At 45.0% G+C, this 23,083-nt stretch overlaps 1 protein-coding gene across 1 annotated transcript; it reads right to left on the reverse strand.

Annotated features, from left to right (window-relative positions):
* Window positions 1-11,926: 11,926 nt before the first annotated feature.
* On the reverse strand, window positions 11,927-22,552 carry PLET1 (placenta expressed transcript 1). Its single transcript, XM_040482838.1, has 4 exons — window positions 22,372-22,552; window positions 16,923-17,124; window positions 14,160-14,221; window positions 11,927-12,219 (listed from the first exon to the last, which is right to left on the reverse strand). The coding sequence occupies exons 1-4, from the start codon at window positions 22,550-22,552 to the stop codon at window positions 11,927-11,929; spliced, it is 738 nt and encodes a 245-aa protein (XP_040338772.1).
* Window positions 22,553-23,083: the final 531 nt, after the last annotated feature.

The raw sequence follows: 23,083 nt of genomic DNA on the forward strand, positions 1-23,083 counted from the left end.
TTCTTGGCACCTGGTATCTTTTCTTCATGACTAAATCCGCAAGAAAGGATTTGCTTGCTTCGCACAAAGAAGTGTTCTCATTTGTATTCTAAACTTCTTAAATGTAGGGTTTTATTTCACTCTCCACATAGCAACCAGCACACAATGGATTCTCAGAATGTTGCTACCTGGAAATAGTAGAAAAAAACTTGTGCAGTGACTACTAGAAAAATTTTCAGAGAGGTACCCTTTTGTTTTGGACAGTTAGTAACTAAAGGATATTTTGATAAATTTTGATAATAATGCCGTGCCCATTTAATGATATTTGAATGTGTTTTAGTTATCAAGCACAATTTTTGTTACTTATACTTGTATATTCTGTATTGATTATTTAAAAGACAGGATTTTAATTCCCACAAATGCCATGAAAAGTGGGTATTATTCCCATTTTACAGATGAGAAAATTAAATTTCAGTGAGTTTAAACTGCTTGCCTAAGATCACTCAGCAAATAAACAGCAGACTGAATGTCTGACACTCAGGGTCTGTCTGACTCCAAAACACAGACTCTAAAAACAGGGTAATGGAATAATGTATGTATATTTCAAGTTTTTTTTTTTTTAATAAATCTAATTTTATAGATCTGATATCATATTAGAAAAACATTACTTTTCATAGTAGCATAGACATGGCAGGGGTTTGTCGTTCATGAGTTGCTTCAAGAGAACCTTTTTTTTTCCTACTTACTTTCCTTAGGAAAGTGAGAAGTCTGTCTGTCTGACTGTCTATCACACTGAATGGGTGAGCGAATGAGGGCAGGACCAAAGATAGTATATAGGTGGTTTTCTTCTGCCTCCCTAGAACCTGCTGTCAGAGACCTTATCAAGCTGTTTTGTAATTGTTGCTTTACCTTTTTGCATTTTTCACCGCCCTGAATTCCTTGTGGACAAAGTCTTTATTCGAAGCAGAGTGTCTAGTAAATAGCACTCAGTAATTTTTGTTTGATTAAATAAATGAATGGCAGATTGGTAGGAACTGTTGAAATTTTGTAGTACCTTATATATAACGGCCCCTTGGTAAATGTTTCTAGAATTGAATAACACCAGAGTTTTGAGGCTTGAATCCTGGTCCTTGTGCTGCCACTATCCAGGTGTGTCCCTCTCATCTCAGAGCCTCAGATTCTTTGCCCATAACATGAATGATTGGACCTGAGGCTTTCTGAAGTTGCTTCTGCCTGTTCTCAGATTTTATATCTCTGTGATTTTAAATACCAAAGGAGTACATAATAAATTAGAGAAAGAAGAAGATTATTCTGGGGTGGTGACATTTGGAAAAGCTTAGTAGGGAGGTCAGTCCTGAATGGTAGTGAAAGTGATGGGGTAGGAGGGTGGCCTTTGGAATCCAGAGAAAAGCAGGAACACGTACTAAAGGGGCACACATCCACTCGTGGTGGGAATGGACAAAGTGTATTTGGGATGAAGTGAATAGATTGATCTTAAATAGAATAGTAATGAAGTGTGAGTGTGTAATGGGTAGCTAGCTTGGAAATACAGAATGGGGACAGTCTGCGGGCCTTGAATATCCATTTGGTTTCTGTCCTTTGAGCAATAGGGAGCTGTTGAAGTTTCTCTGTTTGCTTTTTAAGGAGAATCACCAGCTGGACACATGGAAGCAAGGACAACCAGTTGCAGAGCATTTGTGGGGATCCAGAGGGGAGGTGATGGTGGCCAGATGCTCGTGGAGCAGGAGGGATGGAGTGACAGGGAGGGAGGGTAGAGCTAAGGTAGTGCACTGCCTCCTGTGGCCTCAGGCATTGTGCTGAACCCTTTGTATTTACCTCACGTTATCTTTGTGACCACCTGGCAGGGGGAGTGGGCAAGTTATCTACTGTAACATAACAGATTACCCCACAGAAGGGCTCAAAACATGATTATCTCACAGTTTGAATGTGCCAGAAATCTGGAGGTGGCTCCCCTGGGACCTCTGGCCCGGGGTCACTCACAGGCTGCAGTCATCTCGGGGATGGATTAGGAAGGGTCGGCTTCTGGCTCACTCGCTCACGCTCACGGGGCTGTTGGTGTGAGGCCTCAGCTCCTTCCTCCCTTGCCTGCCATGGGGGCGCCTGCATAGAGCATCTCGCTTCCTCAGCATGAGCAGGCCAGAGGGCAGGGAGGGGTGTGCCGCCAGTGAGCACTCTCACCAGCACAGTGGGGGTCCCAGTCTGGTAAGCAAGTCACATTTCTAGATTCTGTTACTTAACAGCAAGTCACTAAATCCACACCACACTGGAGGGAGAGGACTCCATGTACGTTCTAGTGTGTGAAGTATGACGAGGAGGAGAGCAGGAAAGGAGGCTGGGGAGCTAGGCAGGGGCTGTCTGTCATGCTCTTTTTGACGGCAGGGGAATAAAGCACATTTCCTTTTGCAGGAGTGAGTATCAGCAATGGTTGTTTCCAGTGGAACTCGTGGGTTTTGTGGGTAGATACATATAAATACCTTTATTTTTTTAATTAAAAAATATTTTTTTCATGTTCATTTATTTTGAGATAGAGATAGAGGGTGTGTGGTGGGAGGGGCAGAGAGAGGGAGACACAATCTGTGTGACCATCCTGCAGGGGTAGTGGGCTAGTGACTATCTAGTGGGGTAGTGGGCTATCTGCCTGAAGCAGGCTCCAGGCTCCCAGCTGTCAGCATAGAGCCCCACGTGGGGCTTGAACTCACAAACCGTGAGATCATGACCTGAGCTGAAGTTGGATGCTTAACCAACTGAGTCACCCAGGCGCCCCCATATAAAGCTCTTTGAAGCACTTTAAAATTAAAACCAACTCTAAAGTGAGATGTTGAGAAAAGTTACATTGACCATATCGCTATGAACAGAATGACCAGAACTCAGCTATCATTTGTGTTGCCTGAATGGATGCAATCGCCACCAATGGGTTGTAAAAATGGCCAGAATATGATCAGTTGTGCATATGAGGCCACTAATAGATTAGATCTATGGTAAGTGTCCGTTTTGTTTTTTTAAACTCCAAACTTGTACATTCCTCTTGGAAATAGAATTATTTTAAAGATGGGAAACAGATTGTGCTCATTTTGCTTTTGTTATGTCTGGGATATTTCTAGCCTCCCTTGCACACAGAAAAATCATTGTTAGTTTCACACAATTTAACTTTATAGCAAGATTCTGTTGCAAGACACTTTTGGAGAATGTCCCAGACAAACGCAGTCTCCACATAGCTGCAGAGAGAACTGCTATCACCACAAAAGAAAAGTGAGGGAGTGTGGTTCGTGCACCGCAAGGGTTTTCGGAGCAGCAGTGAGGCTTTCACGCAGCTTGTCAGTTGGTTTGCTTCCTTCAGAAGCCAACCACCTGCCCCCACTGCATTCTGTCACTGTCAAGACGGGAGTATTAACCATTACGAAAAGAATTAGGGGAGCCTGGGAGGCTCACACGGTTAAACATCCAACTCTTGATCTTGGCTTGGGTCATGATCTCACAGTTCATGGGCTCGAGCCCTACATCGGGCTTTGCTCTGATGGTGTGGTGCCTGCTTGGGATTCTGTCTCTCCTCTGTCTGCCCCTACCCAGCTTGTGTGTGCGCACACTCGCGCTTTCTCTCTCAAAATAAATAAACGATAAAAAATAAAAGAAAATAAAGAATTAAAATACTGCCCTGTTTTGTCTTCTGGTTGTCGGCTAAAGAAAACACCATCCCAGGCTTACATTCTTAAAGATGCCCAAGAAACAAGTTCTCTGTACATCTGCCCAAGGTCAGCTTTGGCCAGCCAGTTTATTAGTGAAAACTCCCAACTTACTGCAAGTATGAACTCAGTTTAAAAACCTTTTTTCATTTTTCATAAATGTCTTAGTAAATATGAGCCCTGTGACTGATGACAACCTGAAGAAATAGAAGGGCTAGTGTTGCCTTTTACCTTTTGGAGTTTTATTTGCCTGCAGATGGAACCATGGATGGGTGTCTCACGGGCATCTCAAAGTTCACCATTTTCCAAAAGTGAACTTCTGATTCCTCCTTCAGAATTTATTCTTCCACCAGTCTTCCCTAAAAATGCCGATACCATCCATTCATTTTTCAAGCCAGAAATCTGGGAGCTGTCCTGGATTCCTAGCTCTTACTTGTAATCTGTCGGAAAGCTCTGTCAGTTCTTCCTCTAAAATGTGCAGTGATTTTGGTCTCTCCGTTTCCAGTGCCACTGACCCCAGTCCAAACCGCTGCCATTTCTTGCCTAGATTATTGACTTGGCCTCTCCGCTGGCCTCCTGCTTCCGCTTTGGTTCTCTTCCATACTCCTTTATTAGTTCTTCCCCTGTCTCGTGTCACCCCTTGAAAGCTTCCTTTTAATTTTAAAATATAATCCAAACTTTATGCTCCGTATGATGCAGCCACTGCATATCCCCAGCCTCCAGCTGTCACATTGTCACATTGGCCTTTTCTCAAGTCCTAAAGCACTCCAGTTTCATTCCAGCCTCCAGATCTTTGTATTTTCTGCCCTTCTGCCTGGAATGCTGCCCCTTACCCCCACCCCCTTACCTCTTCATAAAACCCATCATTCTCCAGACTCCAGCCTAGATGTACCCCCATTTAAAGAACCCTTCCTTGATTACCCTGTGTAGGTAGAAATCCTCTGTTATTTTCTATTATAATACCTTACACACTCCCCTTTCTTGCAGTGTCAAAACTTTTATCTATATTTCCTTTTGTCTCATTTATTTTGCTTACTAGTTTACTGTCTTTCCCAATCACGGGGATGTTGGCTTCATGAAAGCCAGAGCGCCGTTGTGTTATTATTCGTATTTCCCCAGGACCTAACCTAGTGCCCACTACCCAGCGGGTGCTGAATAATTAGTCATTGAATGAGTGAACATGCCTGCCATCTCTACAGATATAGTGGAACCTGGTTTGGTAAAAACTTTGAGATTTAATATCAAACTTTGCGAGTATACTTCAGATAGGTGTTACTCTTTATGTGTTTCATCTCAGAGAACAACCATCACAGAATAAAATTAGATCCCCTAAGTATTTGTCAAAACCTATTTATATGGCAAATTTTATCTTCCTGGAAATTTTCTGTTTCCTTTTGTGGGTCAATTTTGTTTTAGTGCTTGACTACTCTTTTAAGTAAAGACAAGCTAGACCATGCCAATGAAGGATCTTTTAATAAATTGCTGTCCTCACGACCACACCATTGTTGGGTAGCAGCCCTTATACAGGTGTGTACCGACAAGGGCTCCCTTTATAATAATTCAAGATTGGTGGGTAGTCATTGTCCCAGCTTTTGGAGAGTAGGTTTGCCCCAGGCAGAGAGAGCCTCAGCTGGTATTGCAAAGAATGCCTCTTATCTTTCCATCTGTTTGGCCCCTAAGAACAGGGTTTTTTGTAGAGCACAGAACTTAATAGATCTGTGGCAACACTGAGGCAATTACCTGTTTTTTAGCAAACAAGGGCCCAGTTTTGTTGCCATAATAACTTTGAGTAATTCCCAGAGTACTAGGGAGAAAGTTAAGGCTCCATTCTTTTTTTTCTTTTAAGTTTATTTATTTATTTTGAGAGAGCTAGTAGGGGAGAGGCAGAGAGAGAGAGAGAGAGAGAGAGAGAGAGAGAGAGAGGTGGAGAGAGAGAATCCCAAGCAGTCTCTGCACTGTCTGTGCAGAGCCCAATGCTGGGCTCAAACTCATGTAACGTGAGATCATGACCTGAGCAGAAACCAAGGGTCACGCGCTTAACCGACTGAGCCACCCAGGTGTCCCACCATTCTTTTTTTTTTTTTTTTAAGTTTATTTATTTATTTTGGGCAGGGGAGGGGCAGAGAGAGAGAATCCCAAGCAGGCTCCATGCTGTCAGCACAGAGCCCAACGCAGAGCTCTATTTCATAACCCTGAGATCATGATCTGAAGGCTCCATTCTTTTTTTTTTTTTAATTTTTTTAACGTTTATTTATTATTGAGAGAGAGAGACAGAGCTTGAGCAGGGGAGAGGCAGAGAGAGGAGGAGACACAGAATCCGAAGCAGGCTCCAGGCTCCAAGCTGTCAGCACAGAGCCTGATGCGGGGCTCGAACTCACAAACTGTGAGATTATGACCTGAGCCAAAGTCAGACACTTAACTGACTGAGCCACCCAGGCACCCCTGAAGGCTCTATTCTTGAAGGAGAAAACTGTGTTTAGAAGAGGAAACAAATGCAACCTGACCAGATTATGGCATATAATGTTTTCCACCCTCATTCGAGATTGGGTAGTTAACTAACTTAAGGTTCTTGGCATGTGTTGACTTACTGTGAATTAACATCATGCCTACTGCTATGTGTCCAGCATCTCCATCACTGGTGGCCCTTCGAGGCATGAGTCAGCTCAGCTCCAATTCACTGTGAGAGATCTGGGATCTAAGGAGATTAAGGGACTCTTGTTCAGAGTCACTCATTAAGTGAAGGAGCTAGGATTTGAACCTAGGTTTGTTTGTCTTAAAAAAACAAAAAAGAAGGAAAAACATACTCAATTAAAATAACGATTCAAAAAATTTCCCAAGGTTTTTAAATGTGCTCTGTCTACATATTTTGTTAATTTAGCCAAATGCTTTTTGAGTTTGTTGGACTCAAGCATCTGAGTCTGAAGTTATTTTTATATACAGGTTATATGCATATGCATAGATAAATGTGTAGTTTTTGCATATGTTAAATTATTTCCTATTTCTACCAGGTATATATATTTAACCTCATTCTATCTATATACATAGATATAACTTACATAAAAGCAGGGCTGGGTGCAGGGTGAGTCCATATGTCCCAGTTTCACTGCTGGTCCAAAGTCAAAGAAATATAGTCCAGCTATCAGAAGTAAAATAATTCTAATTTTCACTTTTTTTTCTTTAATGTTTATTTATTTTTGAGAGAGAGACAGACAGAGTGAGCAGGGGAGGGACAGGGAGAGAGGGAGACACAGAATCTGAAGCAGGCTCCAGGCTCCGAGCTATCAGCATAGAGCCCGACATGGGGCTTGAACTCAGGGACTGCGAGATGATGAACTGAGCTGAAGTCAGACGCTTAACCGACCGAGCCACCCAGGCGCCCCTCTAATTTTCATTTGTATCTCTGGAAGGACATTAAGACAGAAATGGTTTGTAACCAAGAGCAGGTGTTGGGAAATCCCTTGGCCTCTCCGTTCAGCCTCCAGAAGCTCCTTTCTGTGCCAATCCTTATGATACTCTTGCTTTTTCTTCTCACCTTCCCTCCTAACTCTTAATTATGTGGAGTAATTCAATTCCTCACCCATTGTTTAGTTTCTCTAGAAGAAAGGAGCTGACCCAGTGCGCTAGGAGACATTTTACTTAGAAGCTTGAAGTGTGAAGGTGAAGGTGGGGCTGGAGGGAGAAAGATTGTGGGAAGTCAGACATTGGCCATTTCTTTTTTTTTTTTTTTTTCAACATTTATTTTTGGGACAGAGAGAGACAGAGCATGAACGGGGGAGGGGCAGAGAGAGGGAGACACAGAATCGGAAACAGGCTCCAGGCTCTGAGCCATCAGCCCAGAGCCTGATGCGGGGCTCGAACTCCCGGACCGCGAGATCGTGACCTGGCTGAAGTCGGATGCTTAACCGACTGCGCCACCCAGGCGCCCAGGCCATTTCTTATAAGAATTACAAATTAGTACTTTTAGTCCTTGTTATAGGTACCGTTTTATTTGTACAAATTTATATGGGAATAATACTTGGCTTTCTTGTACATCAGTGTATCATTTGTAATGCTTTTTCTAGGCATTAAATAATTATATAGTGCTTACTTTGTACCAGGTACTGTTCCAAATGCTTTGTATATGTTAACTGATTTAATCTCCACAACAGCTTATGGGTAGCTACTGTATTTCACCCTATTTTAACAGATGAAGAAACTGAGTCACATAGAAGGTGAGTAACTTGTACAGGGCCCCACAACTAACAAGGGGTAAAATTAAATGAAATTGAACCCAGGCAGTCTGGTCTCAGAAATTAGGCTTTAAGGGGCGCCTGGGTGGCTCAGTCGGTTAAGCGTCCGACTTCAGCTCAGGTCACCATCTCGCGGTCCGAGAGTTCGAGCCCCGCGTCGGGCTCTGGGCTGATGGCTCGGAGCCTGGAGCCTGTTTCCGATTCTGTGTCTCCTTCTCTCTCTGCCCCTCCCCCGTTCATGCTCTGTCTCTCTCTGTCTCAAAAATAAATAAACGTTAAAAAAAAAATTAAAAAAAAAATAAAAGAAATTAGGCTTTAAGACAATTGCTGAACTACCTCTTGTGTGAAATAAAAATGTTTCAGTTAATTATGAATATTTTAAACATTTATTTTAAAAAGTAACGTGGAGGTTGATAGATAATAAGGTAATATCTGAATATTCTGCCTGTTCTGAATTTTCTTCCCGCTCTGAATAGTTGCTGTGACACCTGGACCACTGACCAGGCTCGGGACTTTTTCTGGTGTGTGAATGAATGTCTTTGAGGTAATGGGATTTGGAAGATAGCAGTTTTCTCACCTACTTCCTCAGAAATGAATGATCACTTCCCTTAAATGGGTAGTCAGTTGCTGCTTCTAACACAGGATAAGAATGCCTTGAGGGGTGGCTAGGTGGCTCAGTCAGTTAAGCATCCGACTTCAACTCAGGTTATGATCTTGAGGTCTGTGAGTTCCAGCCCCGCGTTGGGCTCTGTGCTGACAGCTGGGTGCCTGGAGCCTGCTTCGGGTTCTGTGTCTCCCTCTCTCTTTGCCCCTCCCCTGCCCGCACACACACACACACACACACTCTCTCTCTCTCTCTCTCTCTCTCTCTCTCTCTCAAAAATAAATAAGCATTAAAAACAACTTAAAAAAAAAGAATGCATCGAGTTCACAAAACACGAAGCCGCAAACAAGAAAACATAAAAGTGGAAGAACAAGGTTGGGCAAGTGAGTGTGGGAGTGAAAACAGTCTATCTTTTGTTCACCTCTTTATTCTCTGCTTGAGGTGCCACCTGTGGGCTTCCTTGGAGTTGCCTATATGCCTTTGTTTTCCTTGTGTGAGTCACTTCCCTGGTAGTGATGATCAGAATTAGCTGTTCCTAGACTGAATGTACGTACTTGATCATCCCTTTACTCTTGTTCTGTAGCCACTCACTGGATTCACTTTAGGGACTAAGGACGGCAGATACCTGGGTCCCCTGACACTCAGTCCTACCTCCTGAGCCCAAGGAAGATAATACTTGTTGAATAGGACACTATTTCTGAGCCTGGCTTTTGCTTCAGAATCTTCCTCAACAGTGCTCCCAGCAGTGTCTGCCAATCAGTCAGACGTGGCATAAAGCATCACTGACTTAGCACCAACTTACCATCTCCAGCTAGATAGACCCTTAGAACTAGGTCTGGATGTGACAGAGAAATCAAAATGGAGACCTACCTGCAAGAAGGCTCAGATACCACCTGGGCAACCCTGGGTGTAACAGATGCAAACCGAAGCAAACGAGGGTAAAGCCACTTACCTAAGGTCACTTTTTTACTTAGTAGCTGCACTAGAATTTAACAGGCTTCCTGCCTCCGAACCCAGTGCTCTCGCACAGCTACCTCTGTGTTGCGTGTCTGAGTTCAGCTCTTCCCAGACTTCTTCGAGTCTAAAAGTTTTCCAACTCAAGAGAATATTTTTGCTGAGCCTCCAGTTGTTGTCACACCTTCCACACCGAACCTGAGATGAGGCCAGGCTGGCTCACGACAGGTATATATGAAACTTGTTGGGTCTTGGGTCATCGCAGTTTATCTTACAGGTGGCAGCAGAGAGTGGGGCGTGGAGGACTGTGGGAACACGCAGCCTGCTTGTGTCCCTGAGAGACACACATACCTTCCATACCCTCTTCTTGTCATATGACCCTGGGGAACCAGGTGCCCTGGAGGATGCCAGGGCATGTAGAAGCCGCACAGGGGGCCCTTTGAGTGTCCTTGTTTATGGTGCAGGTTCCAAAATGGTAGAAACCCAGCTTCATTACTTATTCAGTGAGTGACTTTGGGCAAATTATTTCTCTCTCTCCGCCCGAGTGTCCTTATCTGTGAAACAGCTCTGTCTCATAGGGTTCTTGTGACGATTATCTGCGATGATGCTTTTAAGGTGCTTTAGCACAGCGCCTGGCATATACTAATGGTGGCTACCCAGTGATGTCATAGAAAGTGGCAGAATGGGGAGCTCCAGGAATTGGTCTATCCACTGCAGAAACCATTCTGCTGGCAAAACTGTCAGTGAACTTTCTCTACAAACTCTAGGATCTAATATAAAAAAAACTTGCAGCTATTAGAGGAATGCTTAATGAAGAAAGAGGCTGCTAAATTTTGACATGTAAGAAAATCTATGAGGTTACTAGTTGACTGCTGAGATAATATAGCAGAGTTGTCAGTGACCACACTTAACAAAGAGCACAGTCTGCGGGGCACATTGGTGGCTCAGTCAGTTAGCATCTGACTCTTGACTTTGGCTCAGGTCATGATCTCATAGTTCGTGGGTTCAAGCCCCATGTCGGGCTCTGCACCAACAGCACAGACAGCCTAATAGCCTGCTTGGGATTTCTTTCTCTCCCTCTCTCTCCCTGCCCCTTCCTGGCTTTCTCCCCCTCCCCCCTCTCTCAATAAATAAATAAATAAATAAATAAATAAATAAATAAATAAACACACATTAAAAAAAATTAAACAAGTAAAAGAGTGGAGTCTGCCCAGAGGAGTTGAGAGATCCCTCAACAGATGGACGGAGGCTCTCAACAAGCAGCAGCATGCCCTGGGAGGGGCAGGGGAGTCTGATTTCCAGAGGCCCTGTGTTATAACCTTCACCACGTCCAGATCTCAACAGAAGTTAAAAACCTACAAGTAGGAAAGTATGGCCTTTTCTCAGGGAAGAGGAAGAAATTGACAGAAGCTGTCCCCAAAGAAGGCTAGGTGCTGGATGTTGGCATCCTGGAATTTAGGATAATTATTAAAAGAAAACTTTGTTGCTTATCATCAGGGTACTATGGGAAACCCTATGCTTTCTTTTGGTTTTACATTGTGTTATGAATACTGTAAATATTTTGCCCTTTTCTTAGTGGAAATTACCATTAGGGGAAAAATGACCAGTTTGTAACTTGAGGAAAATAACCTTGGGAAAATTTTACCCTTGGATCTGTCTTTGAAAACATAGACACTCCTACTGTTCTGTTAATTTTTTTTTTAATGTTCACATACATGAGTAAAATCAGATAGTATTTTGTACTTTTAGAGTAACCGCTCACTAAAGACTTGTATTTGGATTTAACACATTCATTATTCTTGTTTGAAATATAGCTTATTTGGTATGACAAAAAGATAATGTATTTTATACCATAGTAATTCCCCATTCTAGGTTGCTCAGACTTGGTACATTCCTTTTTTCTAGCCCTTCACATGCTACTGGTGTGGCCAATAGCACCAGGGCTATTCCTTTCTCCTTTCCGTGTTGAGTGACATGAGACATAGAACCTCAGTGTGACCTGAGTGGGTTTGGTCAGAAATCTGAGATCATCTTGCAAGTGAGGAAAGGTTTTTTCCCACAGAGACTGGGGCGTGGAGAAATCATTTGGCAGCGAACAAAAGTTTACATTGGTCACGGAATTGGCTGTCAGCATGTGAAATCGAAAGCCAGAATTCCAGGTTACACCCAGACCAGGTCTAAGTAGTTAACAACAACAACAACCAAAAACCACAAAAAACCCTACTTTGTGTCCTGAGAGATCCAGTTGAACATCTGTGTGCTACACGTCCACCAGTGAGTGAACTAGCTACCCTCCACCAAGTGATCCCAAGTCTCTGTTTTTTTGTCCAAAGCAGTGGCAGTAGAGTTGTACATTTGAGAATGTAAAGTCTTCATTCGCACACCTGTCAGAGCCCTGGCTTGGAACTCAATGTAGGAGATGCAGAGGAGGCAGGAATAATTATTTTCCTAGCTTCCTTCTAGGAGAGGAGTTTGCTGGTGAGAAAGACTATCAGGATCTGAATGGCACTTGTGATGGGGCAGAGGAAGGTTTTGTTGGCCAAGCTGGTTGTCCTTGGAGTCAGGCGTGGGGTTGTCCTGGTTGTGGAGATATGTCTTGTCATTGGGCTTGGCCTTGGGGTTGTCCTGGTTGTGGAGATGTGTCCTGTCATTGGGTTTGGGCTTGGGGTTGTCCTGGTTGTAGAGATGTGTCCTGTCATTGGGTTTGGGCTTGGGGTTGTCCTGGTTGTGGATATCTGGGAGCTGGTCGTCTCTGGAAACAAACAAACAATAGCATCACAATCTCTTTGTTGGGGGGAGGTGGTGGTGGGCAGTAGAGAAAGGAGGCTAATCTGATGGAACGCTGGATCAAATTTCAGTAGACCCTTCTCAGCTACCAAGTATTTGTAGAGGATGAGGAAAAAACTAGGGGTACAGAATGTCAAGGAACAAAATGCAAGTAAGAAAGATTCTCTACCCTTAAGGTCTACACAATCCTAAATTGGAAGGAATTTATACAACTATTGAATTTGTTGTTGGGTGGGTAGTCTGTCCTCCTATGTCTTTATGTCCTTAATGTTATATTAGATCAACCAGTGCAAATATCATCCAGAATGGCATGATTTTCTTTTTTTCCTACTAATTTCAAAGGTTGCATATAAAGCTTGTAAGAATAGATAATCATTCAGACCTGAGGATGGCTACTCCTGCCCTAAAGCAAGTGCAAAGAGGCCCTGTACAAACCCCTGAATCTCTTTCTGTGGTTTCAGAGGCACTGGTCATTCTCAGATGTGGGGGTCTGACCATCCATGGGTTCTCTGAGGTTGCCTTGCAGAGAAGCAGAGAACCAGGCCCTGGGGGTAGTCTGATCCTGGAAAACCTGGAGTATTATAATGATGCCTCCAGGGGTCTATGGATCAAAGAGGACTATATAGAAGAATAAGAAGGGAGAAATCCTGTGATTTGCTTGGGCCCAAGCACTGTCCCCAGCGGGAGGGTGTCTTCCAGTTAGGAGGCCTTGTCCTATCTCATTTAGTGTTTCTCCAGGGCAAATGTTTCTCTAGTATCCCACTGAGCCACAAAGTCTGAACACAACTACTTGAAGGAATCCTGATTAGAAACACACATTTTTTCTTTCTTTCTTAGCATTTACATGAGTGTTCATCTTGAAAATACCCTTCAGGGAGAAAATAATACCCTGGTCTTTCCACAGAGGGGAAGCACCAAAGGAAACCATGAAGGCATTCATGTAATAGTTTCCTTAGGCAGAATCACTTTAAAATCTATTGCTGAAAACAGATATCCCTTGTGACCACATTTGCAATGTACAGTCAGCAGGAAAATGAGCATCATACTGCATGTTGGGGGGCTCCCAAGGAAGACTTGTTATCTGGACATTAAGAAAGACTAATGTTTATTGTTCTTGGTTGAGCTTTGCATTTTAAAACTTCATTCGTAGTAAAATGTTGTCTTTCTAGTTTTGATGTAAGTCTAAGAAAAGTGGAAAAAAGTATAAGATGTGGACTATGAGTCCTAGTTTTGCCATTTGCTTTCTGTGTGGCTTTGGGCAAGTTACCTATCTTTCTTGGACCTCAGTGTCTCGAATTTGTTTTAGCTCCATAGAAGGAGGTAGGAGAGAAGGAAGAGGACAGAGAAGGGAGGAGAAGGACCAGGAGCTCCAGGATGGTTTGAAGTTGGAGACGACAGCCTGTGAAAGGTCAGTGTAAATCTCTGGTGGTAGTGGTGGTGGCCAGAGGCCACTCTGAGAATGAAGGAAAGTATGAGTATTTCTACAGTATCAACCCTTCTTTATGCAAATCTCCCCCTCTTCCCTTCAGCCCCTTGGTTAGAGTCTGCTATACATATGAAGACTTTGTGTGAGTGGGAATTCTTTGTGGAGATTAAAGAAAGAGCTGACTTTCATATCCATCTATGTAGTATTAGACATAATGGCTCCTGAGGAAGCAGTAGTCTGGAGCCACAGGTGACTGAGAGTTAGCCCCTGGGAGTTGGCAGAAATGTTGGGAATGGCTTTTGTTTCCCAGAGGGCATCTGATAAGGGGTTGAGCCGTCTTCTGTAGGTCTCAGGTGTTGGGGGACTCAACTGACATGTGGACAATCATGACCAGAAGACTTTCTAGAACATCCACAAAGTAATTTTCCAGGCTGACTGAATCACTGCCAGATATGTAAATAGGCCACAGAGGAACTTACCTTTTCTTCTTAGTTGCAGAGAAGAAAATGTAGCCATGTTGTAGAAATTGATAGCAAAGGCTCTGTGGAGGGCAAATCAATAAGAGATCGTGGTGAGGACCTCAGCTCTGGAATTCACGAGTCCTGCTCCCATTTCTTCCTTCCCAGAGGATCCCGACCTTAGTGTTCTCTACAGCATAATCAGCAGATCGTTAAATACTGATCTGGTCTATATTGTCTTGACTAAGATCCTCTGTGGTCTTGCTCCAGCCGAGTTCTTGTCCATCCCCCACCCCACCAATTACAGCACCCTGAACTCCTTACCGGCTGGTATGTACCTCTGCTCTTTGTTTGAACCACTCTGAACCTCTACTCTTTGTCCAAGCCAGCCCTGCCTGTGATCTCCGTCCTGGTCCCATCTGCCCATATACTCAATAGTAACCTCTGTGAAGTCATTTCTCCCTGTTGTCATTAACCCACACAGAGCTCCATTAGAGAGACATGCTCCTCGACTGCATTGCCTTGCTGTGAGCCTCTTCTGCCACAGGAGGGCCAGCTCCATGGGGACAGGTTCTGTTGTCAGCAATGCCTGACACATAGTAGGTGCTCAATGTTCATTAAATGATCTGTACAGCTTGGTATGTTGTTCTTTTTTTTTTTTTTTAAACTTATTTATTTATTTTGAGAGAGAGGGAGGGGGGGGAGAGGGAGAATGCAAGCAGGGGAGGGGCAGAGAGAGAGAGAGAGAGGGACAGAGAGAATCCCAAGCAGGCTCCATGCTGACAGTGTGCAGCTCCATACAGGTCTCAAACCCACAAACTGTGAGATCATGACCTGAGCCGAAACCAAGAGTTGGATGCTTAACTGACTGAGCCTCCTAGGTGCCCCCTTGGTATGCTATTCTTATTATAGTGATTTCACTATCAACCCATTCTCTCGTTCATACATTCAACAGGCTCAGGTCATGATCTCACAGTCCACGGGTTTGAGCCTCCCATCAGGCTCTTTGCTGACAACTCAGAATCAGGAGCTGCTTCGGATTCTGTGTCTCCCTCTCCCTGCTCCTCCCCAACTCGCACTCTCTTTCTCTCAAAAATAAACATTTAAAAATTTTTTTAAAAAGTAAAACAATCAGTGGACGAGTTAAGTAATGGATCCCAGGTGTGCTATGTGTTGTGAAGAAGCAGTGAAAGTTCTGAGGGTGAAAAGCAGGGAGCTGGAACTTGACCTGGGGGTTTAGGGAATGCTTTCTGGAGGAAGTGATGTTCACCCTCTGCAGTGATTTCTACAGAGGCCTTGCCTCCCCAGAACTCATTGTGGAGCCCCAGAGGCAGGGGCCTCTTCACATCTCCTTGTGCCCCACCCAGCACGGTGGAGCTCCCTGCTGTCTGTACCCCCATTATATGTGCCGGTCCCTCCCCTTGTCAGCCGCGTGGGCCAAGGAGGGGTCTGGAGACCGTACTGTCTGTGGGGATGTGCTGTTTCTGTGGCAGGTGGTCACCGTTGGGTCTTTCATCTGTTGTTGCATGGAGTGTAGAGGCTTTAATGATGTGACGTGTAAGCAGAGTCATTGCCCTGATTAGCTTTGGTTGGCATCTAGGAGACTGCTGTCATCAGGAGGCTGGGATGTAGCAGCTCCCTTGCATTTCCACTCTCAGAAGTCACCGTGGGCAAAATGACTTCTCCAGAGCCAGCCATGTCCCATCAGGCCCCAGGCATGGCAGGAGAAGGCAGGATGGCTCAACAGCATCATCACCATCAGTGTCTGTAGAGACTTGGTGGCTATCGACCGGGGACATGGCTTCATGGTGAGACCTGCCCTTTTGGTACAGAGTGGCAGTCTGAAAGTGTGAGGGCCTCTCAACGTGGGCTCCTAAAGTAACCTGGGTAACATCTCTAGCTGAGAGGAAGGTCGTTTTGTTAAAGTGGAATGTGAGCGCCGGCTGGCCTCGCCTCGGAATCTGAGTGTGTCCATTCGGTGTGACATTAGGAAGTCAGTGTTATTACGTGATCATCACAGTTGCCATTTTCAAAACGAATCTGTTTTAAAAAATGATCCTCTGGAATTTGATGCAAACATGTGCCCAGTGGCAAAGATTCTTTGCTTGACCAAACTTTAGTCAGGCTCCAGAACCTTCTCCCAGACCTATCTGTGCACTTCCTTGTAAAATCTGGTTTCAGCAAGAACACTTCTAAGTCAGTTGAGCAATTACCTCTCACCCTTCACCCCTAACACCTGGTTCTTCCTCCTCTACCACCCCAGATAATATCTGCTCACCTTGGCCTGCCTTCTGCAAGAATCCTGTTAGGTCAGTTTAGCCAGAATCCCCCTTACAGGCCTTGTTGTTTCTTCTTAGTGACCCCCCCAACCCCCCCACCCTGCTTCTTGGCTGTAAATTCCCACTTGCCCACATGGTATTCAGAATTGAGCCTTATTCTATCTTAGGTTCTTCTGTTGCGACAGTCCTGAATAAATTCGGTTTTCATTTGTTTGTTAGCTTGGTTTGCTTTAACCACTGTCTAGCTCTGGATTTCTTCACAACCAGATCTTTCTGTCTATGTTGAGCCTGCCCTGGGGGGAGGGGGGTGCGTGTGTGTGCGCATGAACTGTAGGTAAAATGTTGGACAGAATGGTGAAGCAGAAAAAGAGCACAGCTACTAAATTCTCCACTTCGTGTCTGGGGTGCATTTTGAGCCATCTCAGGTCAGTGTAAAACTGCATAAACCCCATCTGCAAAAAGCCCATAAAAGCCCAAAGCAAATCACATGGTGACAGGTTCTTACTGTAGCTCGATTGTGGTTATGTTTTCGGAGTTAGGAGATACCCAGTTTGCTGTGAAGAGCTTGTCATTCAAGTTCTCCAGGTGATACAGGGCGCTGCTGTTGCAAAGCTCGTCTGCTTTTTCCCAGAGGCCTAGTGAGGTGTTGTTCTCATCCACTGCTCGCAGGACCACAGAGCTGATATTGGCATTTACAGGAACCCATACTATGAGGGAATGACAAGGAAACAATCAGCCGCCATCTGTGGCATGTGACAGGGGGATGAAGGTCATGAAATCAAAATTTAGTGTGCAAAAAGAAAGTTACAAATAGGATGTGCATATAATACAATCCCATTTTAAAGGAAGTTGATGAAAAAAAGTCTGGAAGGAAATATGAGATACTAACTATGGTGCGGGAGTGCAAGCTGGTGCAGCCACTCTGGACAACAGTATGGAGGTTCCTCAAAAAACTAAAAATAGAACTACCCTACAAGCCAGCAATTGCACTACTAGGCATTTATCCAAGGGATACAAGTGTGCTGTTTTGAAAGGACACATGCACCCCCATGTTTATAGCAGTAGTATCGACAATAGCCAAAGTATGGTAAGAGCCCAAATGTCCATCGATGGATGAATGGATAAAGAAGATGTGGTATATATATATACAATGGAGTATTACTCAGCAATCAAAGAGAATGAAATCTTGCCATTTGCAACTACGTGGATGGAACTGGAGGGTATTATGCTAAGTGAAAGTATCAGTCAGAGAAAGACAAAAATCATATGACTTCACTCATATGAGGACTTTAAGACACAGAACAGATGAACACAAGGGAAGGGAAAAAAATAATATAAAAACAGGGAGGGGGACAAAACATAAGAGACTCATAAATATGGAGAACAAACTGAGGGTTACTGGAGGGGTTGTGGGTGGGGGGATGGGCTAAATGGGTAAGGGGCATTAAGAAATCTACTCCTGAAATCATTGTTGCACTACATGCTAACTAATTTGGATGTAAATTAAAAAAATAAAATAAAGTAAAAGATATTAAGTATGATTTCTTGGTAGTGGGATTATAGATTATTTTTATTTTCTTCCTAGTGCATTTTTGTGTTTTCCAAATTTTTTATAGTAAAAGGTAAAAGAAGACCAGTACTCTGGCCCTGGTTTTGCTATATAATAGGGGTGAGCTCGTGGATGGCTCTTTATCTGTGGAGCCAGGTTCCTATCAGCCAGTTGAAGGGGATAGCCTCTTCTCCCCTTCTGTCAGGGTGAGTGGAGAGTGGGGAGAGGTGTGGTTGATGCATGAGAAAGGGTCAAGTGGGCCCCTTGGGAAGTCGGTCATGAAATAAGGGCCTGTTAGTGACAAGTCAAAGCAGAGTCCATTTCCTGGTCCTCTAGGTCTCTATTGTCAAGTGTGAGGGAAGGGATGGGGTCTCTGAGCCCCAGTACCTATCACATAACCCTAGGGTTTCTTGACCTTCCCCAATCAGGTGAGTCTTCCGTGTTGATCTAGCCTGGGGTGCACTCACAGGCTAGATTCCAGCATCCTGATGGGTAGTGGAGAGGGAATTTCAAGAGAATGTTTCAGTCTGTCCATTTTCTCCCTCAGAAGATCCCTTCTGAGGGGTGCCTGGGTGGCTCAGTTGGTTAAGTGCCCGACTCTTGATTTTAGCTCACGTCATGATCTTGCGGTTTGTGAGATCGAGCCCCGAGTCAGGCTCTGTGCTGCAGCAGATTCTCTCTCTCTGCAGATTCTCTCTCTCCCTCTCTCTGCCCCTCCCCAGCTAGCTCTCTCTCTCAAAATAAATATATTAACATTAAAAAAAATAATAATAAGATCCCTTCTGAAAGAATTTCTCAATGCCAAAGGGCTGTTCTCCAGGTCCCTGTCAGCCACTCACATTCATTCAAAGACTTCTCCTTACAAAGCATAGAATGTCAAGCCTGTAGCACAATAGGGTCAGACAATCCTAGATGAGAACTGTAGCTCTTACATTTAGGAGCAAGCCATTTCGTCTCTCAGCCTCGGTTTCCTTGTTCATCACTCACTCCACAAATATTTCTTGAATGCCCACTTTGCCCCAGGGCTGGTCCTAGGTCTGGGGATAATGATATTATCCCTTGTTACATGGAGATCGTGATACCTTATCTTACAAGGTTCCTGGGAGTAGCACAGAGAATAGTGTTAAGACTTTAACACGTGATGGGTGTTGGGTGAATGGCCATTGTTATTTATTTATTTATTTATGTAAGCACAAAACATTTCTCTTTGTTTTTGCCAGTCACGGGGGCGGGGTGGGGGGGTGGGGGGGTGGGGGTGGTGGTGGTGCGCTGAGCCAAACCCCACAGGCCCCGACTTGCCAGGCAAGAACCTGGCTGCTGTTGTAGACATACGCAGGGTGGAGGGCTCTGCGATGCTGTCCGGCAGATTTCACCAAGTCTGTCAGTTCTCCTGGGGGCATGCTCTTGCCTGTGCTCTTGCTTCTGCTTGCTCTCTCTCTCTCCCTCTGGCGTCCTGCCTCCTTTCTTCCCTCCCAGGCATCTGTCGTCTGGGTTTCTGGCCTCCACCTTCTCTCTTTAGACCGTAGCCAGATCAGATTCCACACACACTTCCTTCTGGATACAGTACTCTCCAAAACCGTCCAAGTGCCCTTCTTTCTAGAGGATCTAAACATTTCTGCTTTTATATTTTCACTTCTCTTGATTGTAGGACCCGGCACATGGCTTTCATGGTCCTCCTAGCCTGGCTCACTGTGTTTTCTGCCCTCCTGCCCTCAGGGCAGCCGGCCTTCTTCTGGCTCTGCAGATGCACCCGGCCATCACCTGCCCTGGCCTTTGTTTGTGTCTGACCACCTATCTGGGATTCTGCCTTCTCATCACATATTCCATCCCCGCTTACCCTCCAGGACGCTGCCTATGTCCCACCTCCTGGCCAGTTCAGCCCTCTTTCCCTCTCTCTCCTGAAACATTTATGTTTATATTTATGGAATTGAGTCCTTAACTACATCCTGGCTTGTACTATATACTGTGGTTTCATCCATGTCAGTATCTGGCCCATCCAGTGCTGGGCACCTGGAGGGTACCAGATAACTACTCACTGATTGATTTAAAAAGTTGTGCACCCAAGGTGGTACAGTGCCCTTAAAGATGAAGGGTCAGGAAAAAGGCAAGCAAGTTACATCCCTCTTGCCCACTGAAGGGAAAAATGGAGGCCGATGCTTACACAGCAAAATCTTAATATTGTCACTGTATCCCAGGTTTCTTTCCCTGATACCAAGACAAACCTAGGAAACCTCTCCTAAGATAACACCTAGGCTGCCATTGTGCCATGGGACATGCCATTTGGTCTGTATATGACCTGCCAATGTTGACACAAACCCTGAAATTAAAAAAATATTCAAAATGAAAATAAGGAGAAGCTGTTGCCCTTTGTGGGTATGTATCTAGTCTCCCCAAAGGTCCCGCATCCCAGAGGAGTCCTGCAATGACACCCTTACAAGGAGATCACAGAGCTTGTTGTGTAATCCTAGGTGTGGAGTCTGACACTTCACGTCTCCGTGAGCATAGGATTTTGACTCCCAACTTAAATCATTCACATAGTGATTCAGTTTATCATAGAACTTTTAGCACTTTTCTGTTCTGAGCCGAAGTCAGACGAAACTTGGAGAAGTGCCCGGCACATAGTAGGTGTTCGGTGAACCGGAGCTCCTCTCCTCCTTCCTCACCCCCCTGCTCTACCCGGCACCTATGTAAATGCCTGATTTCCCTCTCACACAGTGTATTCCCCTGCAAGGGGTCTCATGGATCCTCTCCTGACTGTTCTTTCTCCTCCTTCCCTACTTTCAGAAGGCCCCCATGCTACATGTCTCTCCCCCAACATCTTCACAAGATAGATTTCTTTTTCTTTGATTTCAGCAGCAGAATCCCTCACCTTGTGATATGTTATCTTAAGTCCCCGGTCTGTGATCTCCTTTGTAGCTGTTTCTCTGACCTGCCCCAGGTCCTTCTCTGTAGATAAGGTCATACATATGCCTTCCTGTCCTCATCTTGAATTATAAGATTATCTGCCCTGGCTTAGTAGGATAGGACCCACTGTCTGAAGGAGTGGGATACAGTGACCTGAGTCACAACGGAGGCCCTTAGTGACAATCCCGATGGAAAAAAAAAAAAAAGGAAAAAGGACAAGACAGGATGAGCATGGGAAGGCAGACCATGGTCGTTCTCCTGCCGAAGTCTGGACTCTGTAGTTTATGGGTGTAATATCCACCCTGGTGCTCCCTGAAAAATTGGGGTCGAGTTCTAGGGTAGTAGGATGACACAGTAATGAGACAGCAGTCTCCGAAGCTGGACAGCCTGGCTGAATGGAGCTGGACAGATCTCAGCTGTTAACTTGGGTTCAGATATTAACAGTGCTCCTTCCTGTGACCTTGGGTAAAAACTTTAACTCCCCTGTGCCACAGTTCTCATCTGGGAAGACAATAGCATTTACCCTTGGAACAGCACCCAGCACATAATGAGTGGTCTCAGTGCTCAGTACCGTAAGTGAGAGGCGTATGGTGCAGTGGTTAGGGGCCGGGTGTCTCAAGCTAGGCTGCTCGGGTTTCTATCCCAGTGCCACCATCTAAGTAGCTCTGTGACCTGAGCAAGTGACTATCACCTCTGCCTCTGTTTTCTCATCTGTGAAATGGGAATGACTGTGGCATGTATCTGCCTCACAGGTTATTGTGAGGAATAAATGCATGAATACCTGTAAACCACCATATTAAATGTTGTTATTATGAACGTAATTAGAAAGCACCTGCCTTGACTTATAAGGTTTGGCTGATCCAAAATGGGATATTTGGAGAATGTTCCTCGGCACCTCGAAGAGAAGCATCAGATTGGAAAGGAAAGACCAAGATTCAGGAGCCAGACATTTCTGCCACTTACTTGCTGCAGTGGAACCCTGAGCCATCACCTCACTTCTCTCGGCTTCAGGCTGCTTGTGAACCAGGTGGGAGAGTAACACTTCCCCTGCCTAGCTCGCTCGAGTTTCCTCCCACAGACTGAAGGTGAACAGCGCCTCCCGGCATGCAACATGCCATCATCCACAGGGGCATTGTTCTCTCAAATGGATGTGAACAGACTACAGACTGTGATGCAGATATTACCCCTGAAAATAATAAAAATGCCCCTTTTCTTTAAGTCAGAGAATTTGCCTCAGGTGAGCTCTTGCTGGGGCTCAGTTAATCTGCGTGTCGGGACGTCATGGCCCCCTGGCTCAGGTTTGCGCAGAGAACAGGCAGAAACAGCCCCACCCAGCTAACTCTATCACATGTTCTCTTTCTTTCTGTTTCTGCCCCCACTTCCCATTTGGGTCAAAGACACATGTTTTATGTGATTGAGCGCAGGAATGGAGGGGTGTGCTCTGAAGTTCTGATGAACTCCCTATAGAAGGCAAAGGACGACAGAGAGAACGGCTTCTCACCTGTGTAGTTTCTGTTGCTGTCATAGACATCTGAATTGACCATGATGCCTGGGCCAGTGGTGGTGACCTCACTGAAGAACATGCATTTGTCAATTTCACCTGCAGAGCTGGCAGAAGAACACAGCAGTCCGAAGCATAGAAACAGCCCGAGTGGCAGCAGTGTGGAGCCAAGGACTGCCATGGTCTTGACTGGTTTGGAGACGGCTGGGCCAGGTACTAGGAAATACCTGCGACTCACCTCTTTATATGCTCCGGGGTTGGAGCTTCTGCGTGAGGTCATAAATGCAAATCTCCTTCCCACTCCTCCCTAAAATGAACTGGTGTCTGGAATTCGGCCCAGAATCTCACCACGAATGAATCTCCTGCTATTCGTCAGCATGACCCTTTACCAATTCCAGTTTTGCTCAAGAAGGGGAAGGTACTGATCATGGTTCTGTTCTGCACCTCATTCATCTCGGCGTCTGCTATTTGATGCAAGCTGTGGAGAATAGGCTGAGTGCTGGCAAAGTGAAATCCAGAGTGGAGTGATCATCACATACCTGGCCCATTTAGAAGCTCCACTCTTCAGGCTCCTGGGTGGCTCAGTCGGGGATGTGTCTGACTTTGGCTCAGGTCATGATCCCCCAGTTCGTGGGTTCAAGCCCAGCGTCGGGCTCTATGCTGACAGCTCAGAGCCTGGAGCCTGCTTTGGACTCTGTGTCTCCTTCTCTCT

Source organism: Herpailurus yagouaroundi, unplaced genomic scaffold, assembly GCF_014898765.1.
Source record: "Herpailurus yagouaroundi ecotype Mexico unplaced genomic scaffold, PumYag 161, whole genome shotgun sequence".
NCBI classification, from domain to species: Eukaryota; Metazoa; Chordata; class Mammalia; order Carnivora; family Felidae; genus Herpailurus; species Herpailurus yagouaroundi.

Coding starts and splice junctions, on each gene's coding strand:
- PLET1 (XM_040482838.1), bottom strand. CDS start 22,552: ATGGCAGTCCTTGGCTCCACACTGCTGCCACTCGGGCTGTTTCTATGC. Junction 14,222..16,922: donor ATAACCACAATCGAGCTACA/GTAAGAACCTGT, acceptor TGCCCTCCACAG/AGCCTTTGCTATCAATTTCT. Junction 12,220..14,159: donor TCTGCAACTAAGAAGAAAAG/GTAAGTTCCTCT, acceptor GTTTGTTTCCAG/AGACGACCAGCTCCCAGATA.